This window comes from Panthera pardus, unplaced genomic scaffold (genome assembly GCF_024362965.1).
Source record: "Panthera pardus isolate Hobbes unplaced genomic scaffold, ASM2436296v1 HiC_scaffold_10, whole genome shotgun sequence".
Lineage (NCBI taxonomy): Eukaryota > Metazoa > Chordata > Mammalia > Carnivora > Felidae > Panthera > Panthera pardus.
In genome coordinates, this window is record NW_026526655.1 from 44,766,539 (window position 1) to 44,785,006 (window position 18,468).

The 18,468-nt window shown below is 36.0% G+C and overlaps 1 protein-coding gene across 7 annotated transcripts in view; it reads right to left on the minus strand.

The window, feature by feature from the left end:
* Positions 1 to 18,468, minus strand: part of PMS1 (PMS1 homolog 1, mismatch repair system component) — a 95,350-nt gene that overhangs the window by 31,329 nt on the left and 45,553 nt on the right. For all 7 annotated transcript variants that reach the window (XM_019462016.2, XM_019461998.2, XM_019462032.2 and 4 more), the window contains one exon: positions 567 to 683. In XM_019462016.2, coding sequence (XP_019317561.1) covers positions 567 to 683 — 117 coding nt within the window. The remainder of the gene's footprint in view (positions 1 to 566; positions 684 to 18,468) is intronic.

The following is an 18,468-nucleotide window of genomic DNA, read 5'->3' on the forward strand; positions in this document are numbered from 1 at the left end:
TATACTCCATATAAGTTTTCAACTTTTAGAATCAATTTTCAAACAAAAGATGGAAAACTTAAAAATGGTTATAAAAGAAAACAAATTGCTTGACAACATAAAAGTAGAGTGGACACAATTGAGAGAGGGAAGAGCAAGTAAGAGTTGGAGTGTTCGTAACCTCATCTAACATTATAAGAACTCAAAAAGCACTGTCTGAAGCTAGAGATCAAGAAAAGAAAGATGCAGAATCTATTTAGAATAGGAAAGGGAAAACAAAGGTAAGAGAACTCAACTCTTCTTTAATACTGAAATGTAAACAGATAAGATACTCAATTGAAAATCATTATAAAAAAAAAAATGGAACCACAATGCTTAAAATTAAAAACAAATACAAAGATAAAAACAGGAAGTAGGGATAGGGAGAGAGGGTTAAATATAAGCTGTAAATGTTATGTTCTTTTTTTACCTATACATATATTTAAGTAAAATGTTACAAGAACTTATTGCCACCTCAACTCCCCAGAAGAAAAATAATTGAGTTTCATTGGTAAACCAGAATTATTAAAGAACACTTTGTTGTATACCTGAGATTCTTCACAGTGGTACTGAAAGGATTCCATGTTGCCCATAACAGCAGTCCCCAGAACAGACATGAGAGCCATCTTATGATCAGATACTCTAGTTTTCTGCCAAATAACCGCCTAAGGACAAAAGACACAGACAACTTTGAATACAATTTAGATTTACTAAACTCAAGTACTACACCATTTATTTCTGTATTTAGCATTCATCCCCAGCTTGTATTTTCAATATCATTTAGAAGAGAAGCATGGGCTATACAGTCAGTCAGAACTCTGGTTCTGAATTTTAGTAACTGTATATGTTACAGCATAAAATCTATTTAACTTCCCCTAACCTCGGTGTTCTCTCTACAAGATGACTAACAATATTTATCTCCCAGAATTGTTGAAAGATGAAAATATACAATGTAGGCAAACACAAAGGCCAGTACCTAATCCTAAACTTTAGAATATATAATTCAAAGTACATTTAAATTGTTAAGCTAAATGATTTCTGTAAATAAACTCCTATAAAAATTTGAGATAATGCATGCTCTTTAAAATTATCTTTGGGGCGCCTGGGTGGCTCAGTCAGTTAAGCATCCAACTTCAGCTCAGGTCATGATCTCACAGTTTGTGGGTTTGAGCCCCACGTCGGGCTCTGTGCTGACAGCTCAGAGCCGGGTGGCTGTTTCAGATTCTGAGCTACCAAACAGTATGGTACACAGAACAAGAAAAATTTTTAAGAAGAAAGTAGTCATATTTGACCAATGTCAAGAGTCCAATGTCAAGAGTATGCAAAGATGTGGCCACAGGATTTAGCAATCAGTTCCAGGAAAGGAGAGTAAATAAAGCCAAATTTCAATGGCTGGATAGTGATTAAAGTGAGGACATTAAAAAAAAAAAGATGAACCTAGATAGTATTTCAGAAAGTTTGGCTGTAGGGGTTTCTGGGTGGCTCAGTTGGTTAAGTGTCCACCTCTTGATTTCAGCTCAGGTCACGATCTTACAGCTCAAGAGACTGAGTCCCATGTCAGGCTCTGCACTGACAGCGTGGAGCCTGTTGGGATTCTCTGTCTCTCTCTCTCTCTGCCCACCCCCCCACTCATGCATACACTCTCTCTCATTCTCTATCAAAATAAATAAACATTTAGACAGTTTGGCTATAAACTGAAAGCAGAGGAATAATCGAGGCAAGTGTGGATCAAGGGTGGGTCTTATTATGACACACTTGAATCAGAAGCAATGAAGAAGAATGGGTCACACACAGGTAGGTTTATAGATTCAATGACTGGAGATTGATAAGTTCCTCTTTGTTCTATTTTTTTTTTTTCCCCTGTAATGTAGAAAAGTTACTGGTTGTGAGTGAAAACATACCGATTTAAATATCTGATTGCAGAGAAGGCTTGAGAGAGAGAGAGAGAGAGAGAAAGAGAGGTTCTGACTTGACCAAAAGAGAGACCTTCTGACTGGCCAAACAAGCTCCTTAACATGACCAGGAACTTACACAGGCAGTTTTAAGTACTAACAATATTATATATACTAAAATGAAAGGTGAAGTAAATAGATTCATGTTGTCCTCTAACTGGCAGGTTAGGGGATAGTAATGAAGGAAAGTGCTCTTCTGGACATAACAATTAGCACTGACTCTGCATGTTGATGTTTATCATCTGTAAAGCACTGTTTTTAGAATCTTAAAGACAAACCTGCTTGGGAAAACACAGGTAGTACTCAATAAGACAAACTACCTGATATTTAACAGGAAAAACTTATTCCTAGCGTTTTATTAATACTAATTCAACAGGAGTTATGATTTAGGAAAAACTTAATTGACACTACTATCATAGAAACTACTGTTAATTTTCACAACTATTTCATGTAGGTATTATTATCTCATTATGTAAATGAGGAAACTGAAGCTGACACTGACTGATTTACCCAAAGAAACTTAGATAGCAGGTCATGGAACCATGATTTATACCCAACTTTTATGGCTACAAACTCACTGTTTTTACTTTGCTAACATCCCTCCCCTCTCTAGTTAAAAACAGTAATAAGCTAGAGCCAATGCCAGACCCTAATTGGGAATTCTTAAAGAGAAATGCATTTTCATGTATAATTAGCCTCCATGGCTATGTGATAACTATCTGTCTAATTAACTTGAGGGTATTAATGTATTCTCAAACCAAAATTATTTTTAATCTATTCACTTAAAGGTAAATAATTGGGGTCCCCCCCCAAAAAAGAACACATACCAGAATAATGAAATCCAAAAAGATAGGGAACTACTATCCTATAATCCTAAAATCACAGTATTTTTCAGACTACAGCTGTCAGTACCAACCTTAATCTTATTATAACAGAGCCTTATACCTAAGGATTTCTAAATTTCCAATAATTTTCATTCATTAATATACATATAAATATAGATGTGCAGTAATTAGGCCCAAAGTGCACAGCAAAATGACAGAATGAGGAAGACAATTTAGGTATTGCTCCATCCTAAATTTCAACATCTCACTATTATGTATTGCTTTGAAAGTGACCTGAATTAGAAAAAAATATACAAACTACATGAAATCTAAGTATTAAAAAATAGTAAACAATTAAAAACTGAGGTATAGGTTTAATGTGTATATTTCTAAATAAAAAATTATGTCTTGGTAACTACATTTATACTTAAAGGACAATACACTGGACTATTTAAAACTGTCACTGCTCCAGGAAACATGGGATGAAGAATCACAAGAACATTTTTAATCTTTAATTTCATTACATACAATATATACTTATCCCAATTAATTAGAGAAACTGATTTTGAATTTTTTCAGCAATTATTTACTGAGCATTAACTTCATACCAGATTCCATGCTAAAAGCTGGGAATACAAAGATGAAAGGATAAGGAACTGGCTCTCAACAAGCTAAAAATATAAAAGGAAAACAAAATATTAAAATAATTATAATGCATAATACCTCCCAAAAAACAAAAATCCAGGGCTGGATGGTTTTCCAGGGGAATTCTCAAACATTTAAAGAAGAGTTAACACCTATTCTTTTGAAGCTGTTCCAGAAAATAGAAATGGAAGGAAAACTTCAAACTCATTCTATGAGGCCAGCATTACCTTGATTCCAAAACCAGACAAGGACCCCACTAAAAAGGAGAACTATAGACCAATTTCCCTGATGAACATGAATGCAAAAATTCTCAACAAGATACTAGCTAACCAGATCCAACAGTACATTAAAAGAATTATTCACCACAATCAAGTGGGACTTATACCTGGGATGCAAGGTTGGTTTAATGTCTGCAAATCAATGTGATATATTGCGTTAATAAAATAAAGAGTAAGAACCACATGATCCTCTCAATAGATGCAGAGAAAGCATTCAACAAAATACAGCATCCTTTCTTGATAAAAACCCTCAAGAAAGTAGGGATAGAAGGATCATACCTCAAGATCACAGAAGCCATATATGAGAGACCCACTGCTAATATCATCCTCAATGGGGAAAAACTGACAGCTTCCCCCTTAGGTCAGGAACATGACAGGGAAGTCCACTCATACCACTGTTATTCAATACAGTATTGGAAGTCTTAGCCTCAGCAATCAGACAACACAAAGGAATAAAAGATACCCAAACTGGCAAGGAGGAAGTCAAACTTGCACTCTTCGCAGATGACATGATATTCTATACAGAAAACCCAAAAGATTCTACCAAAAAACTGAGCTAGAATTGATTCATGAATTCAGCAAAGTTGTAGGATATAAAATCAATGCACAGAAATCAGTTGCATTTCTATACACCAATAATGAAGCAACAGAAGGAGAATTCAAAGAATTGATCCCATTTACAATTGCACCAAAACTCATAAAATACCTACAAATAAACCTAACCAAAGAGGTGAAAAATCTATACACTGAAAACTGTAGAAAGCTTATAAAAGAAACTTAAGAAGACACACACACACACACATACACACACACACCCAAAGGAAAAATATTCCATGCTCATGGATTGGAAGAACAAATATTGTTAAAATGTCAATACTACCCAAAGCAATCTACATATTTAATGCCATACCTATGAAAACAACACCAGCATTCTTCACAGAGCTAGAACAAACAATCCTAAAATTTGTATGGGATCAGAAAAGCCAAAGCAATCCTGAAAAAGAAAACCAAAGCTGGAGGCATCACAATTCTGGATTTCAAGCTGTATTACAAAGCTATAATCATCAAGACAGTATATAGTGGCACAGAAACAGACACTCAGATCGATGGAACAGAATAGAGAACCCAGAAATGGACCCACAAACATATGGCCAACTAATCTTTGACAAAGCTGGAAAGAATACCCAATGGAATAAAGACAGTCTCTTCAGCAAATGGTGTTGGGGAAACTGGACAGCCAAATGCAGAATGAACCTGGACCATTTTCTTACACCATACACAAAAATAAACTCAAAATGGATGAAAGACCTAAAAATAAAACAGGAAGTCATCAAAATCCTCGAGGAGAAAGCAGGCAAAAACCTCTTTGACTTCGGCCACAGCAACTTCTTACTCAACACATCTCTGGAGGAAAGGGAAACAAAAGCAAAAATGAACTATTGGGACCTCATCAAAATAAAAAGCTTCTGCACAGCGAAAGAAACAATCAGCAAAACTAAAAGGCAACCAACGGAATGGGAGAAGATATTTGCAAATGACATATCAGATAAAAGGTTAGTATCCAAAATCTATAAAGAACTTACAAAACTCAACACCTGAAAAACAAAGAATTCAGTGAAGAAATGGGCAAAAGACATGAACAGACACTGTTCAAAATAAGACATCCATATGGCTAACAGACACATGAAAAAAATGCTCAACATCACTCATCATCTGGGAAATACAAATCAAAACCACAATGAGATAACACCTCACATCTGTCAGAATGGCTAACGTTAACAACTCTGGCAACAACAGATGTTGGTGAGGATGCAGAGAAAGAAGATCTCTTTTGCACTGCTGGTGGGAATGCAAACTGATGCAGCCATTCTGGAAAACAGTATGGAGGTTCCTCAAAAAATTAAAAATAGAACTACCCAACGACCCAGCAATTACACTACTAGGTATTTATCCAAAGGATAAAGTTGTGCTGTTTCGAAGGGACACATGCACCCCAATGTTTGTAGCAGTGCTCTCAACAATAGCCAAAGTATGGAAAGAGCCCAAATGTCCATCAACAGATGACTGGATAAAGAAGATGTGGTATATGTATAAAATGGAGTAGGGGCGCCTGGGTGGCTCAGTCGGTTAAGTGGCCGACTTCGGCTCAGGTCACGATCTCGCGGTCCGTGAGTTCGAGCCCCGCGTCGGGCTCTGTGCTGACCGCTCAGAGCCTGGAGCCTGTTTCGGATTCTGTGTCTCCCTCTCTCTCTGATCCTCCCCCGTTCATGCTCTGTCTCTCTCTGTCTCAAAAATAAATAAACGTTAAAAAAAAAATTAAAAAAAAAAAAGGGAGTATTACTCGGCAATCAAAAAGAATGAAATCTTGCCATTTGCAACTATGTGGATGGAACTAGAGGGTATTATGCTAAGTGAAATTAGTCAAAGACAAGTATCATATGACTTCACTCATGTGGAATTTAAATACAAAACAGATGAACACAGGAGAAGGGAAGCAAAAATGATATAAAAACAGGGAGGGGGACAAAACATAAGAGACTCTTAAATACAGAGAACTGAGGGTTGCTGGAGGGGTTGTGGACAAGAGGCATAGAAGAAGACACTTGTTGGGATGAGCAATGGGTGTTATACGTAGGGGGTGAATCACTGCATTCCACTCCTGAAATCATTATTGCACTATATGCTAACTAACTTTGATGTAAATTAAATAAAAATAAATAAAAATTATAATGCATTATAAAAACTGCTATTACAAAACACAGAGGAGGCATTGTAGAAGAAACCTAGGTCTACTTCACAGAGCCAAATGCATGTGCAGTGAGACCTGAAAGGAGCTGGCCATCCACAAATCATGGGAAGGGCAATGCTGACAGACAGAAGGGCACATGCAACACATGGAAGCATAGAGAATATGCCTTTGCTGGGGATGGAAGCTGGACAGAAAGGAGCAAGATCCTGAATGAACTATCATATCATGGAAGCAAGTTTATAGTTTATCTTACATGCAATGCAGAGTCACTGGAGAAACACATCTAGTTGGGAAAATGCCTGATCACACATAGATATCAGAAAAAGATCTTTGGATTTTAAGGACATTATGTTAAGTGAGAGAAGTCAGACAAAGATAAATACTGTATGATATCATTCATATATGGAATGTAAAGACAAACTTGTAGAAATCAGAGAATAAAATGGTAGTTACTAGGGGATGGGGAAATAGGACAGATGTTGTTTAAAGGTACAAACTTGCAACAAGTAGTAAATAAGTCCTAGAGATCTAATGCATAATATAGCAAATACTGACAACAGTATTGCATAATAATCATTAAACTTATTATGAGAGCAGAACCTAATTATCCCAACCACTAAAGAAAATTATGTAATATGACAGAAATACTTATTATTGCTACAATGGTAACTATATTACAATATATAAATGTATCATTTAACATGCTGTACATCTTTCTTTTTAATTAAAAAAAATTTTTTTTTACATTTTATTTTTGAGAGAGAGACAGACAGACCACAAGTGGGGGAGGGGCAGAGAGAGAGAGAGAGGGAGACACAGAATCCAAAGCAGGCTCCAGGCTCTGAGCTGTCAGCACAGAGCCCGATGCGGGGCTTGACCCACAGACCGTGAGATCATGACCTGAGCCGAAGTCAGATGCTCAACCAACTGAGCCACCTAGGTGCCCCATAACATGCTGTATATATCTTAAATTTATGTAATAGGTAAATTGTATTTAAATCAAAATGATCTTTTATAACAATGATTTATTGAGAACTGAAACTAAAGTAATATGGATTTTTAAAAATGTGATTGTATTAATCCAACTCAAAGTGTCTCAACTTATACTGAGGACATGCAAAATTGATGAAGTCCACATTCATAAAATATTCCCATTAAGCCCTGAGGACTGTGTGTGATTCCTGGCACACTAGCTGTAAAGCTACCAATTTTTCTTCCACTTACCAAAAAACAAAGTGGAATACAAGTTAGTGAAAATGACATTTACAGGATTATTCCTCTAGTTGTTTTTTTTTAAGGTAAAACAATTGCAATCTCTGGTATTTTACTAATATTAATACTGTGGTTGAGACTGGTCTAGGTAATAGAACCACACATATTGCTAAGAGGGGAAGAGAACACGGATAAACTAAAGGACATGAAATAGACTTAATGTGACTTGGTGACTGACTGCATGTGGAGAGGAAGAAAAGAAGAATCAGGAATGTAATGGTGTCCCTGGTATCAAGAACACTGTCATATACCCAATAGGGCACAACAAACAATTTGTTGAAGGAGTGAACATTTGTAGAATACATTTTTCTAGAGAAAAGTAACCTGAGTGGAATTGAAAACTACTTCTTTATTTTTAAAAATTAAGACTGTGGGTTGTCATCTCACTACATGGGTTAGAAATTATAGTCTTTGGGGCACCTGGATGGTTCAGTAGGTTAAGCATCTGACTCACGATCTCAGCTCAGGTCTTGAACTCAGGGTAGTGAGTTCAAGCCCCAAGTTAAGCTCCATGCTGGGTGTGGGGGCTTAAAAAAAAAAAAAGGAAAGAAATTATAGTCTTTGTTTACTAATTTACTTTAGGAAATCCAAAGGAACCTCTATTTTTCTTTCATTTTTTAAATATTACACTTTTATTGAGATACAATTCATAAATCATACAAATTCTCCCATTTTAAGTGTATAAGACAATGGTTTTCAGTATATTTACAAGGTTATGCAACTATCACAACTAATTTTAGAACAATTTTATCATTCCAAAGAGAAACCCTGTACCCATTAACACCCTCCATTCTCTGCCACCTTTACCCAAGGTGATCACTAATTTACCTTCTGTCTCTATAAATTTGCCTACTTGGGGTTTTTCATATAAATGGAATCATACAATACATAGTTTTTTGTGAGTGGTTTCTTTCACTTAATGTAACATTTTCAAGGCTTATCCATGTTGTACCAGTGCCCCCCTGTTGTTGTTGTTTTGAAGGAGATTTCACGATGTTTGGCTTTAGATGTCTGTGAGATTTTTCCCTAGATCACATGAGATTTGTCAATAGGGAATGGGGGGAGGATTAGGGGGAGAGGGAGAGAGAATTTTAAGCAGGTTCCATACCCACTGCAGAGCAGAGCCCAGCATGGGGCTCAATCTCACAAACCATGAAACGATGACCTGAGTTGAAATCAAGAGTCAGACACTTAATCAACTGAGCCATCCAGGTGGCACTCTCCTTCCTTTTTTAATGATTAAGTAATATTCCATTGTATGGATATATTTTTCAACTATCCTTTCACTGGATGATATATGTTTGGATTATTTCTACCTTTTGGCTATTATGAATGATGTGGATATGAACATTCATGTGCAAGTTTTTGTGTGAAATACGTTTCCATTTCTCTTGGGTATGTTCCTAGAACTGAAATTGCTGGGTAATATGGTAACTATTTTTTGAGGAAATGCCAGACTGCAATCTTTACATTTCCTGTATGTTTGCACGTAAAAAGACAAAGAACTGCTGGATTCTTTTTCTTTTTTTTTTTAATGTTTCTTTATTCATTTTTGAGAGAGAGAGAGAGAGCAGAGGAGGGGCAGAGAGAGAGAGGGAGAGAGAGAATCCAAGCAGGCTGTCTGTGCAGAGCCTGTTGCGGGGCTCCAACTCACAAACTGTGAGATCATGACCTGAGCTGACATTAAGAGTCGGCCGCTTAAACAACTGAGCCACCCCAGTGCCCCTGCTGGCTTTCTGAATTATAGCTGTTATTTTAAGCCAGCTATTAGCTGGTGTTTTAAGGAATATTCAAAATAACAGAAAGTAGGTAAAGTTCTGAATAATGTACGGGAATGAAGTGCCCCTGCTTCAAACTTTCCATATCACAAGTTACTCTAAACAAGGAACAGTTGAGCAATAACAATTTATTCACAAAAAGTTTCTCTCTTTAAAGCTACATCTCTGATATATACATGTAAAGATGTTTTAAAAAGTAGTCAAGAAAATATTTCAAGAAAATTAATGTTTTAAGATTTCTAAATTTCCTGCACTGAATACACATAAAACTTGTAATACTTCTAATGTAAATATATTATTTTAGTTTGTATTAGAGTGCTGCCTCAGGTGATGCCTAAAGATATAAATCTTAGCTGCTGATTAATCCAAACATGTTATTTCACTGCCTGACCTGATAAATAGCTAGTGCACAGGATTGCAAAAAGATCACTTGAAGAAATGGGTTCTAAAAAAGCTATCAAACATAAGAATCATTAAATGTAGAATTTCTTTTCTTAAAGTGAACATGGCTAGTAGTTCTGGAACAACATTTCACAGTAGGCGATTATTGCATCAGATCAATGGGGCTAATTTAGGAGCATTTTCTAAATGAGTTACAGTTGGGATAGCAATAAATGATAAAGAGGTCTGCCAACAAATTAAATCTTCACTTCAACTTAGGCAAAGTAAAATTCATTTTCAAAAAAAAGAACCCATTGTGAAAACAATGGATGAAAAATTTTTTAAATGTGGTAATTAAAAATTAAGGATCTTTGTTTTTAAAGAAACTCAATTTTTAAATACTGTATTTTCTACAGCAAATAGTTTTTAGTTTAGTTTTCTCCACCATTTCATCAATCCTGTATTCTTTTCTAAAAGAGATTTTCTTTTCACTTCTTGAAGTTTTGCATATATTTTGCCCTAAGGCTGAAAGCTTAACATGTGCTAAAAATACACACACATACCCCCATATGTTTTCTATCTAGGTCACACAAAGTTGGAGCATCTGGATGTGCCAAGTAAGAATCTGACTCTAGTCAGTACGATGACAGTGCAAAAACACCTCAATAAAAAATATATTATTACATGCACATTAAGTAATTGATTGACATTAGCCAAATATATCTTGTCACTCTTCCTATTTCATTGACATACACTATTTGAAGGAAGTGATTAGATGAGATACTCAGTATTAAAGTAGTAAGCCTCAACTGTGAAGTCAATTTGCAATAGCAGGAAAAAGGAGGCTGCACACAGGTGATGTACAATTAACTAAAAAATGCATTGCTACTAACACTGCCTGACCAAAGGTGACTCATTCTAGAATATGAAATAAAAAGTATACATATTGGCCTAGACTGCAATCAAACCTTTGAAACAGATAATATGCACAGATATACTAATAAGTTCCCATCTGAATTTCTTTAAAAAAGCTTTAACTACTTCCAATATAATTATCACTACTGCTAAAAGAATATCACATTGTATTAACATCATAAACATTCATATGACTTGATTCTTGCTAAGTACCCACAGACTAAAATAGGAAGAGTAAAATTTATTCAACACAAGTCTGAATTTAGTATCTCTTATCCTTACTTTTACTCAGCTTCAATGTCTCTTATTTTATATTCATTTTTTGAAATAGAGTATACATAAGAATTTTTCCTGAAGATTACAAAGAAATTAGTACCAGTAACTTCACCTATGGGAGGGGAGGCTTATAGGAGCTAATTAAGAGTAATTTTTTCACTGTACCTTTTCTTATTATTTTTTGGTTTTTGAACCCTGTAAAGATAGGATTTTTCAAAAAGTTAAATAAAAATTTAAAAACATGAAATTAATCTTTACATAACTTTCAAAGGAAGATTGTAGACACTCTTTGTGGTCTTTAAAACAAGGAGGATTATTTCCAAGATTTGATTAATCTTATTAGAAATGTTTTTCTAATAATCTTTCAGATTAGCCTTTCTGAAAGCGCTTTCATCTTGGAACCCTGAACCATCACTTCCATCCATATTTAACTTTACAGAAAAGGTTATGTGCAAATCAAGTTGCTTTTGCTTTGTAACTATTTGATTTCAGCTTTTCCTCTTTATTCTCACTGAATAGAATACCTTTTCTATTACAATTGATTTTTCATGAGATATTTATTTCTTCTCCAAACTTGCTGATACTTCTAAGTGAAGCTATCCCAACCATCTCGTCTGCAATGCAACTCCATCCTCCACATGGTTCTCTAGGTCTCTTTGCAGATAAAGACCAATAATGAATAGAAAATCCAGACAGAAGATCAATAAGGAAATAGAAGACCTGAACATTACAGACCAAACAGACCTAACAGACCTATACAGAACAATCCACTCAACAGCAGAATACATCATCTTCTCAAGGTCACATGGATCTTTCTCCAGGACAGATCAAGTGTTAAGACAAAACAAGTCTTAACAAATTTAGGCAGACTGAAACATATCAAGGAATTTTTTCTGACCACAATGGAATGAAACTAGAAATCAACAGGAAGAAAAGTAGAAAAGTCACAGTATGTGGAAATTAAATAACACACTCCTAAACAACCACTGAGTCAAAGACACAAGAATATCAGAAAATACTTTAAGGTAAATGAAAGACAATGTACCAAAACTTATGGGATGCAGTAAAAGCAGTACAGTTTATCCAGAGCAATAACACATTAAAAAAGAAAGATGTCAAATAAACAACCTAACTAGCCCAACCAACCAACTTTTCTAGCACCTGAAGGAGCTAGAAAAACAATAAACTAAGAGCAAAGTTAGCAGAAGGAAGGAAATAAAGATTAGAACAGAGCAGAAATAAATTAAAGAGAAAATAGAAAAACAGAAAAAAAACCTAAGAGTTGGTTTTTTTGATACAGTATATTAACAAAATAAAGGATAAAAATTGCATGATTGTCTCAACAGGTGCAGAAAAAGCATTTGATAGAACTCAACACCATTTCATGATTAAAAATTTAATAAACTAGGAATAGGAGGAAAGTACCTCAACATAATAAAAGCCATCTATGAAAATCCCATAGCAGCCATTACACTCCATGGTAAAAAACTAAAAGTTTGTTTTTTTTTTTTTTGAGATCAGGAACAAGACAAGGATGCCTGTTTCTGCCACTTCTATTCATCATACAACTTAAAGTCCTGGCTAAAGCAATTAGGCAAGAAAAAGAAATAAAAGGCATCCAAACCAGAAAGGAAGAAGTAAAATTGTCCATGTTTGCAGACGACATGATCCTATACATAGAAAACCCTGAAGACTCCATCAAAAACCTGTTAGGGGGTACGTAAGTGGGTCAGTTGGGTTAGCATTTCAGCCCAGGTCATGATCTCATGGTTCATGGGTTTGAGACCCATGCTGGGCTCTGCACTGACAGCACAGAGCCTACTTGGAATTCTCTCTCCCTTTCTCTTTGCCTCTCCTCTGCTCTTTCTCTCTCTCAAAATAACAAAAATATCATATTAAAAAAAACTTAGAACTAATAAATTCAGTAAAGTTGCGAGATACAAAATCAACATACAAAACCAGCTACGTTCCTATCCACTAACAATGAGCTATCTGAAAAAGAATTAGAAAAGCAATACCATTTACAAGAGCACCAAAAAGGAAAAAAATACTTAGGAATAAATTTAAAAGGTGAAAGACTTGTAGGCTGAGAACTACAAAACACTGACAAAAAAAATTAAAGATGACAAATGGGAAGGCATCCTGTGTTCATGGATCAGAAGATTTAGTATTATTAAAATGTCCATATTACCCAAAGCACTCTACAAATTCAATGCAATTCCTACCAAAAATCCTAATGTCATTCTTTATAGAAATAGAAAAACACAATTCTAAAACTCATGGAACCACAAAAGACCACAAACAGTCAAATCAATCCAGAGGTAAAGAACAAAACTGGAGACATCACACTACCTACTTTCAAAATATATTACTACAGTAAACACAACAGTATGGTACTGGCATAAAGACAATCATAAAGGCAGATGGAAAAGAGTAGAAAGCCCAGAAATAAATCCATGCATATATGGTCAACTGATATCTGATGAGGGTGTCAAGAACACACAATGCAGAAAGGAGAGTCTCTTCAACCAACAGGGCTGGAAAAATGATATCCATATACGAAAGAACGAAGTTGGACCCTTATCTTACATTATACACAGAAATCAATTTAAAATGAATTAAAGACTTAAATATAAGACCAAAAATTGTAAAACTCCTAAAAGAGAAGACAGGAGAAAATCTTCATGATGCTGATCTTGGCAATGATTTCTTTGATATTACACCAAAAGCACAAGCAACAAAGAAAAACAGACAAGAGGGACTAATCAAACTAAAATGCTTCTGCACAGCTAAGGAAGCTATCAACAGAATGAAAAGGCAACCCATGGAATGGTAGAAAACATATACAAACTATATATCTAATGATTAATCTCCAAAGTATGTAAGGCACTCCTACAACTCCCTAACAAAAACACTAATACCAACAAAAAAATGGGTGAAGACCTTGAACAGACATTTCTCCAAAGAAGAAAATATAAAAGGCCATCAGATATGTGAAAAAATGCTCAATCTCACTAATCATCAGGTAAATGCAAATTAAAACCACAATGAGGTATCACCTCACACCTGTCAGGATGGCTATTATCAAAAACTGAAAAGATAAATATTGAGGAAGATGTGGAAAAACTGGAACCCTTGTATACTATTCATGAGGATGCAAATACTATGGAAATAGTATGGAGGTACCTCAAAATATTAAAAACAGAACTACTATATGATCTAGGAATCCAATCTCATGACAGAGTATTTATTCAAAGGAATTGAAAGCAGGCTCTGAAAGTGATATTAGCACTCACATTCACTGCAGTATTACATACAACAGCCAGGATGTGGAAACAACTTAAATGTCCACTGACAGATCAATGGTTAAAGAAAATGTAGTATATCCATTTGATAGAATATTATTCAGCCTTAAAAAAGGAAATTCTGTAATATGTGACAACATGGAGGATTCTTGGGGATATTATGCCAAGTGAAATAAGCCAGTCACAGAAAGACAAATACATGATTCTGCTTATATGAGGCATTTAAAATAGTTAAGTTCATTAAATCAAAGAATGGAATGGTAGTTATCCAGGGGTTGGGGGGGAGGGGAAAATAGGGAGTTACTAATGAATGGGCATCAAATTTCAGTTAAACACAATTAAGTTCTAAAGATCTGCTGTGTAACATTGTACCTCTAGTCAACAATATTGCACTGTATACTAAAAAGATTAAGAGGTAGCTCTCATGTTAAGTGTTCTTGACAAAATAATGCTTAGAAAGAAAGAGATAAACACCAAATCCAGAGATTCTGAGCTTCTAATACTCCCATCAGCTGGCTCCTGGTGTTTCCCTGATGGTACTTCTCTTCCCAAGCATCCTGTTTTATTCAGGCAAATGTCCTGGTGATAGATAACCTTATTTTCTAATTTTATGCCTTTTTTTTGAGAGAGAGAGGGAGAGAGAAATTGTATGCCCGCATAGGGGTGGGACAGGTAGGGGGGAGAGGGAGAGACAGGGAGAGACAGGGAGAGGGAGAGACAGGGAGAGGGAGAGACAGGGAGAGGGAGAGACAGGGAGAGGGAGGGAGAGACAGGGAGAGGGAGAGAGAGAGAGAGAGAGAGAGAGAGAGAGAAAATATCTTAAGCAGGATCCATGCCCATAACACAGTGCAACACGGGGCTTGATCTCACAACCGTGAGGTCATGACCTGAGCCAAAATCAACAGTTGGAGGCTTAACCAACTGAGCACCCAGGTGCCCCTTGTGCCTCTTTTTAAAAACAAGCAGTAAGTTCTGGGGCACCTGGGTGGCTCAGTCGGTTGAGCGTCTGACTTCGGCTCAGGTCATGATCTCGTGGTTTGTGAGCTCGAGCCCCGCATCGGGCTCTGTGCTGACAGCTCAAAGCCTGGAGCCTGCTTTAGATTCTGTGTCTCACTCTCTCTCTGCCCCTCCCCTGCTCATGCTCTGTCTCTGTCTCAAAAATAAAAAAACACTTAAAAAAAAAAAAAAAACAAGCAGTAAGGTTTAAAGCTAGCAACTAACATCCAACTTGGAGATGATTAACTTTCCTTTCTTAATTGACTAGTTACCAAAACCTTTATTGATGAGGTAACAATAACTTCACTTCAAAACCTCATTTTTTGTTTGTATTAGATTCTTTTTAAAGTGAAATCAAAATTATGTCAGAGTAATACATGAAGGTAACTACATATTAAAAGTGAAAGTCAGATACACCCATCCAGGGATATAAAAGGGATGTAGCATTATCATTTTCCTAGGCATGTAAATTAAATAAATCAGATACCCTCAGATCTTTTGTGTTCATTTTCCACATGCAGTCAACCAGTCTCATTGATTCTTCCTTATAATTGATATCACAGACACCCATTTGCTTTCTTTGTCAATGTATTTATCCTTATTCAGGCCCAAGGTGCCTGGACTTTTGTTACAGCTTAAAGCTGTAACACTTACTGCTCAAAGCCTCCTACAATTCTTTCCTGCACACTACTGCCAAACTAATGTTTGGCAGGATCATTTCCCTATTCCCAATTTTCTATTAAAAAGAAACAAAAAAGATTCAGCCTAGCATTCTTTTATATTCTTTTTATATTCTTTTATAATCTAGCCTCAAATTATCTTTCACTTATCTATCTTCCTCTATTTCTCTATATAAAATACCTGACTCACCTAAACTGATTTAAATGCCTCTAAATGTGCTCTGTACTTACCTACCTATACCTTTTATCTTCACACTATTTCTCTACCTAGAATGACTTGATCCATTTATCCATATTAGCAAATTCTATAATATAGACTCACCCACCTGGGGCGGGGGGTGGGGGGGGTCCTAGATGAAATTACAAGTTGTGTCTACTTCACTACAGGTTGTGTCTACTTCAATAATATCCACATCGCCTAGAGACCAAAGTCAGCCCTCCCTTTTCTCAGACTTTCTATGAGTTCCCCAGAAGGAAAAGGAAGTGTTTCAGGTCTAAGAGCCGATACTTGCTATTTTGCTACCTCTCTGTTCCAGTTGTTGTCTTTAATCTTTAGTGACCTCATCAGCCTGTATCATAAGTGCTTAACTACCTACATTCACAATTTAGTATGCACTAGTGCCACTCATGTGATGGAGCACTCCTGTCCTCCATGCTCTGAACCCTTGATTACATTCATTTACCACCTATTTTTTTTGAGCACCTACATGAAATACTACTGTAGGCTCTAGGAGTACAGCAGTGAGACAGTAGTAAAACACCTTTCCTCTCATGGAAATTATATTCTAGAGAAGAGAAAGACAATAAATCAAGATAAGTACAATATATAGCATATTAGATGGTTATGAGTTTTAAGAAGAAAAATAGAGCAGGAAAATGTGTGTGGGACAGGGGAAATGACTGCAATTTTAGGGTGGCTAAAGAAAGCCTGAGAAGTTTTAAAAGATGAGATTGAGCCAAATGTATACAAAAATGTTCTAGGCAAAGGAACTACAAACACAAAGGTCCTGAATTGGAAGTATGACTAACAAGTTCAGGGAACAACAAGGAGGCTAGTTCAACTGAAACAAAGTGAGTAAGAGGAAAGAAATAAATGACATCAGATGAAATGGTGAATCAGATCATCTACAAAAGGGAAGCAAACTACAGGCCAAGGGGCTGATTGCCTTTAAATTTTCCTTTTGAAGTTTTCCAGTCTGTGGCTGCTTTCATGTTACAAAGGCAAAGCTGAAGAGTTGTAAGAGACTGTATAGCCCCCAAACCCCAAAATATTTACTATATAATTCTTTTTTTTAAACAAAGTTTACTGACCTAGATGTAAAATTGATAGGCCATTTACAAAGGCTTTGATTTTACTCTGATATGGAAACTCATTAAAGAGGAGTTGCATGATCTGACTTACATTTTTACAGAATCACTCTAGTTATTGGGCAGTAAACAGACTTAAAAAAGCAAAGAAGGAAGTGGAGAGATCCAATTAGGATACTATTAAAAAAACCCAGGTGAGAGATGATGGTGGCTTGAACCACAGTGGTAGTCACTGACATAGTGAAATCTGGTTAGGTTTTACATATATTTTGAAGGCAGGCCTACAGAATTTACTCTTGAATCAAAGTGAAAGAGAATCAATAGTCAAGGATAATCTTAAGGCATTTGGTTTGCCACCTAGAAATACAGAATTCTCATATATTGATGGGAAAGGCTGTGGAAAAAGTTCCAGAAGAGGAGATACAAAGCTCAGTTTTTGACAAGTTAAATGTGTCAAATTATCATTACCAAATACACAGGGGATTTCTGGGTGGTAATCGGAGTTTGGAGTTCAGGGGAGAGTTATAGAATGGAGATAAAAATTTAGGAGTCATCAATGGATAAATGATATGTACAGTCATTTGAATAAGAACACTATGAAAATGTGTATATATACACACACACATATATACAAGAGAGTAAATTGTAGGACACTAAAAGTTTAGAAGTTAGGATATGAAATGCAACTAGAGGACTGATGTAGAAAGAGAGATAGGAAAAAAACAAGTTGTGCAGACTTAGAAGCCAAGTTAAAAAGTGTTTCAAGGATGGGAAGATCAACTGTGGCAAATGCTAACTAAGATAAGGACTGACAAGTGACTACTGGATTTAGCAATGTGGAGGTAAATGGTCCCTGACAAGAGCAGTTTTGGGAGAGTGGTAGAGAAAAACTGAGAGAAAATAGGTTCAAGAGAGAATGGGAGGACAGTAACTGGAGAAAATGAATAAAGACAACTATTTCTAGAAGAGGTGCCCAAGTCAGCTTTTCCTAGGAACGTGGGGAGTACATCCATAGGGATGGAAGGGAAGGCTGATGTATGGACACAGCTGCAGATAGGTGGATAGATTTGTGGAAGTCCTTTCCTGATTGC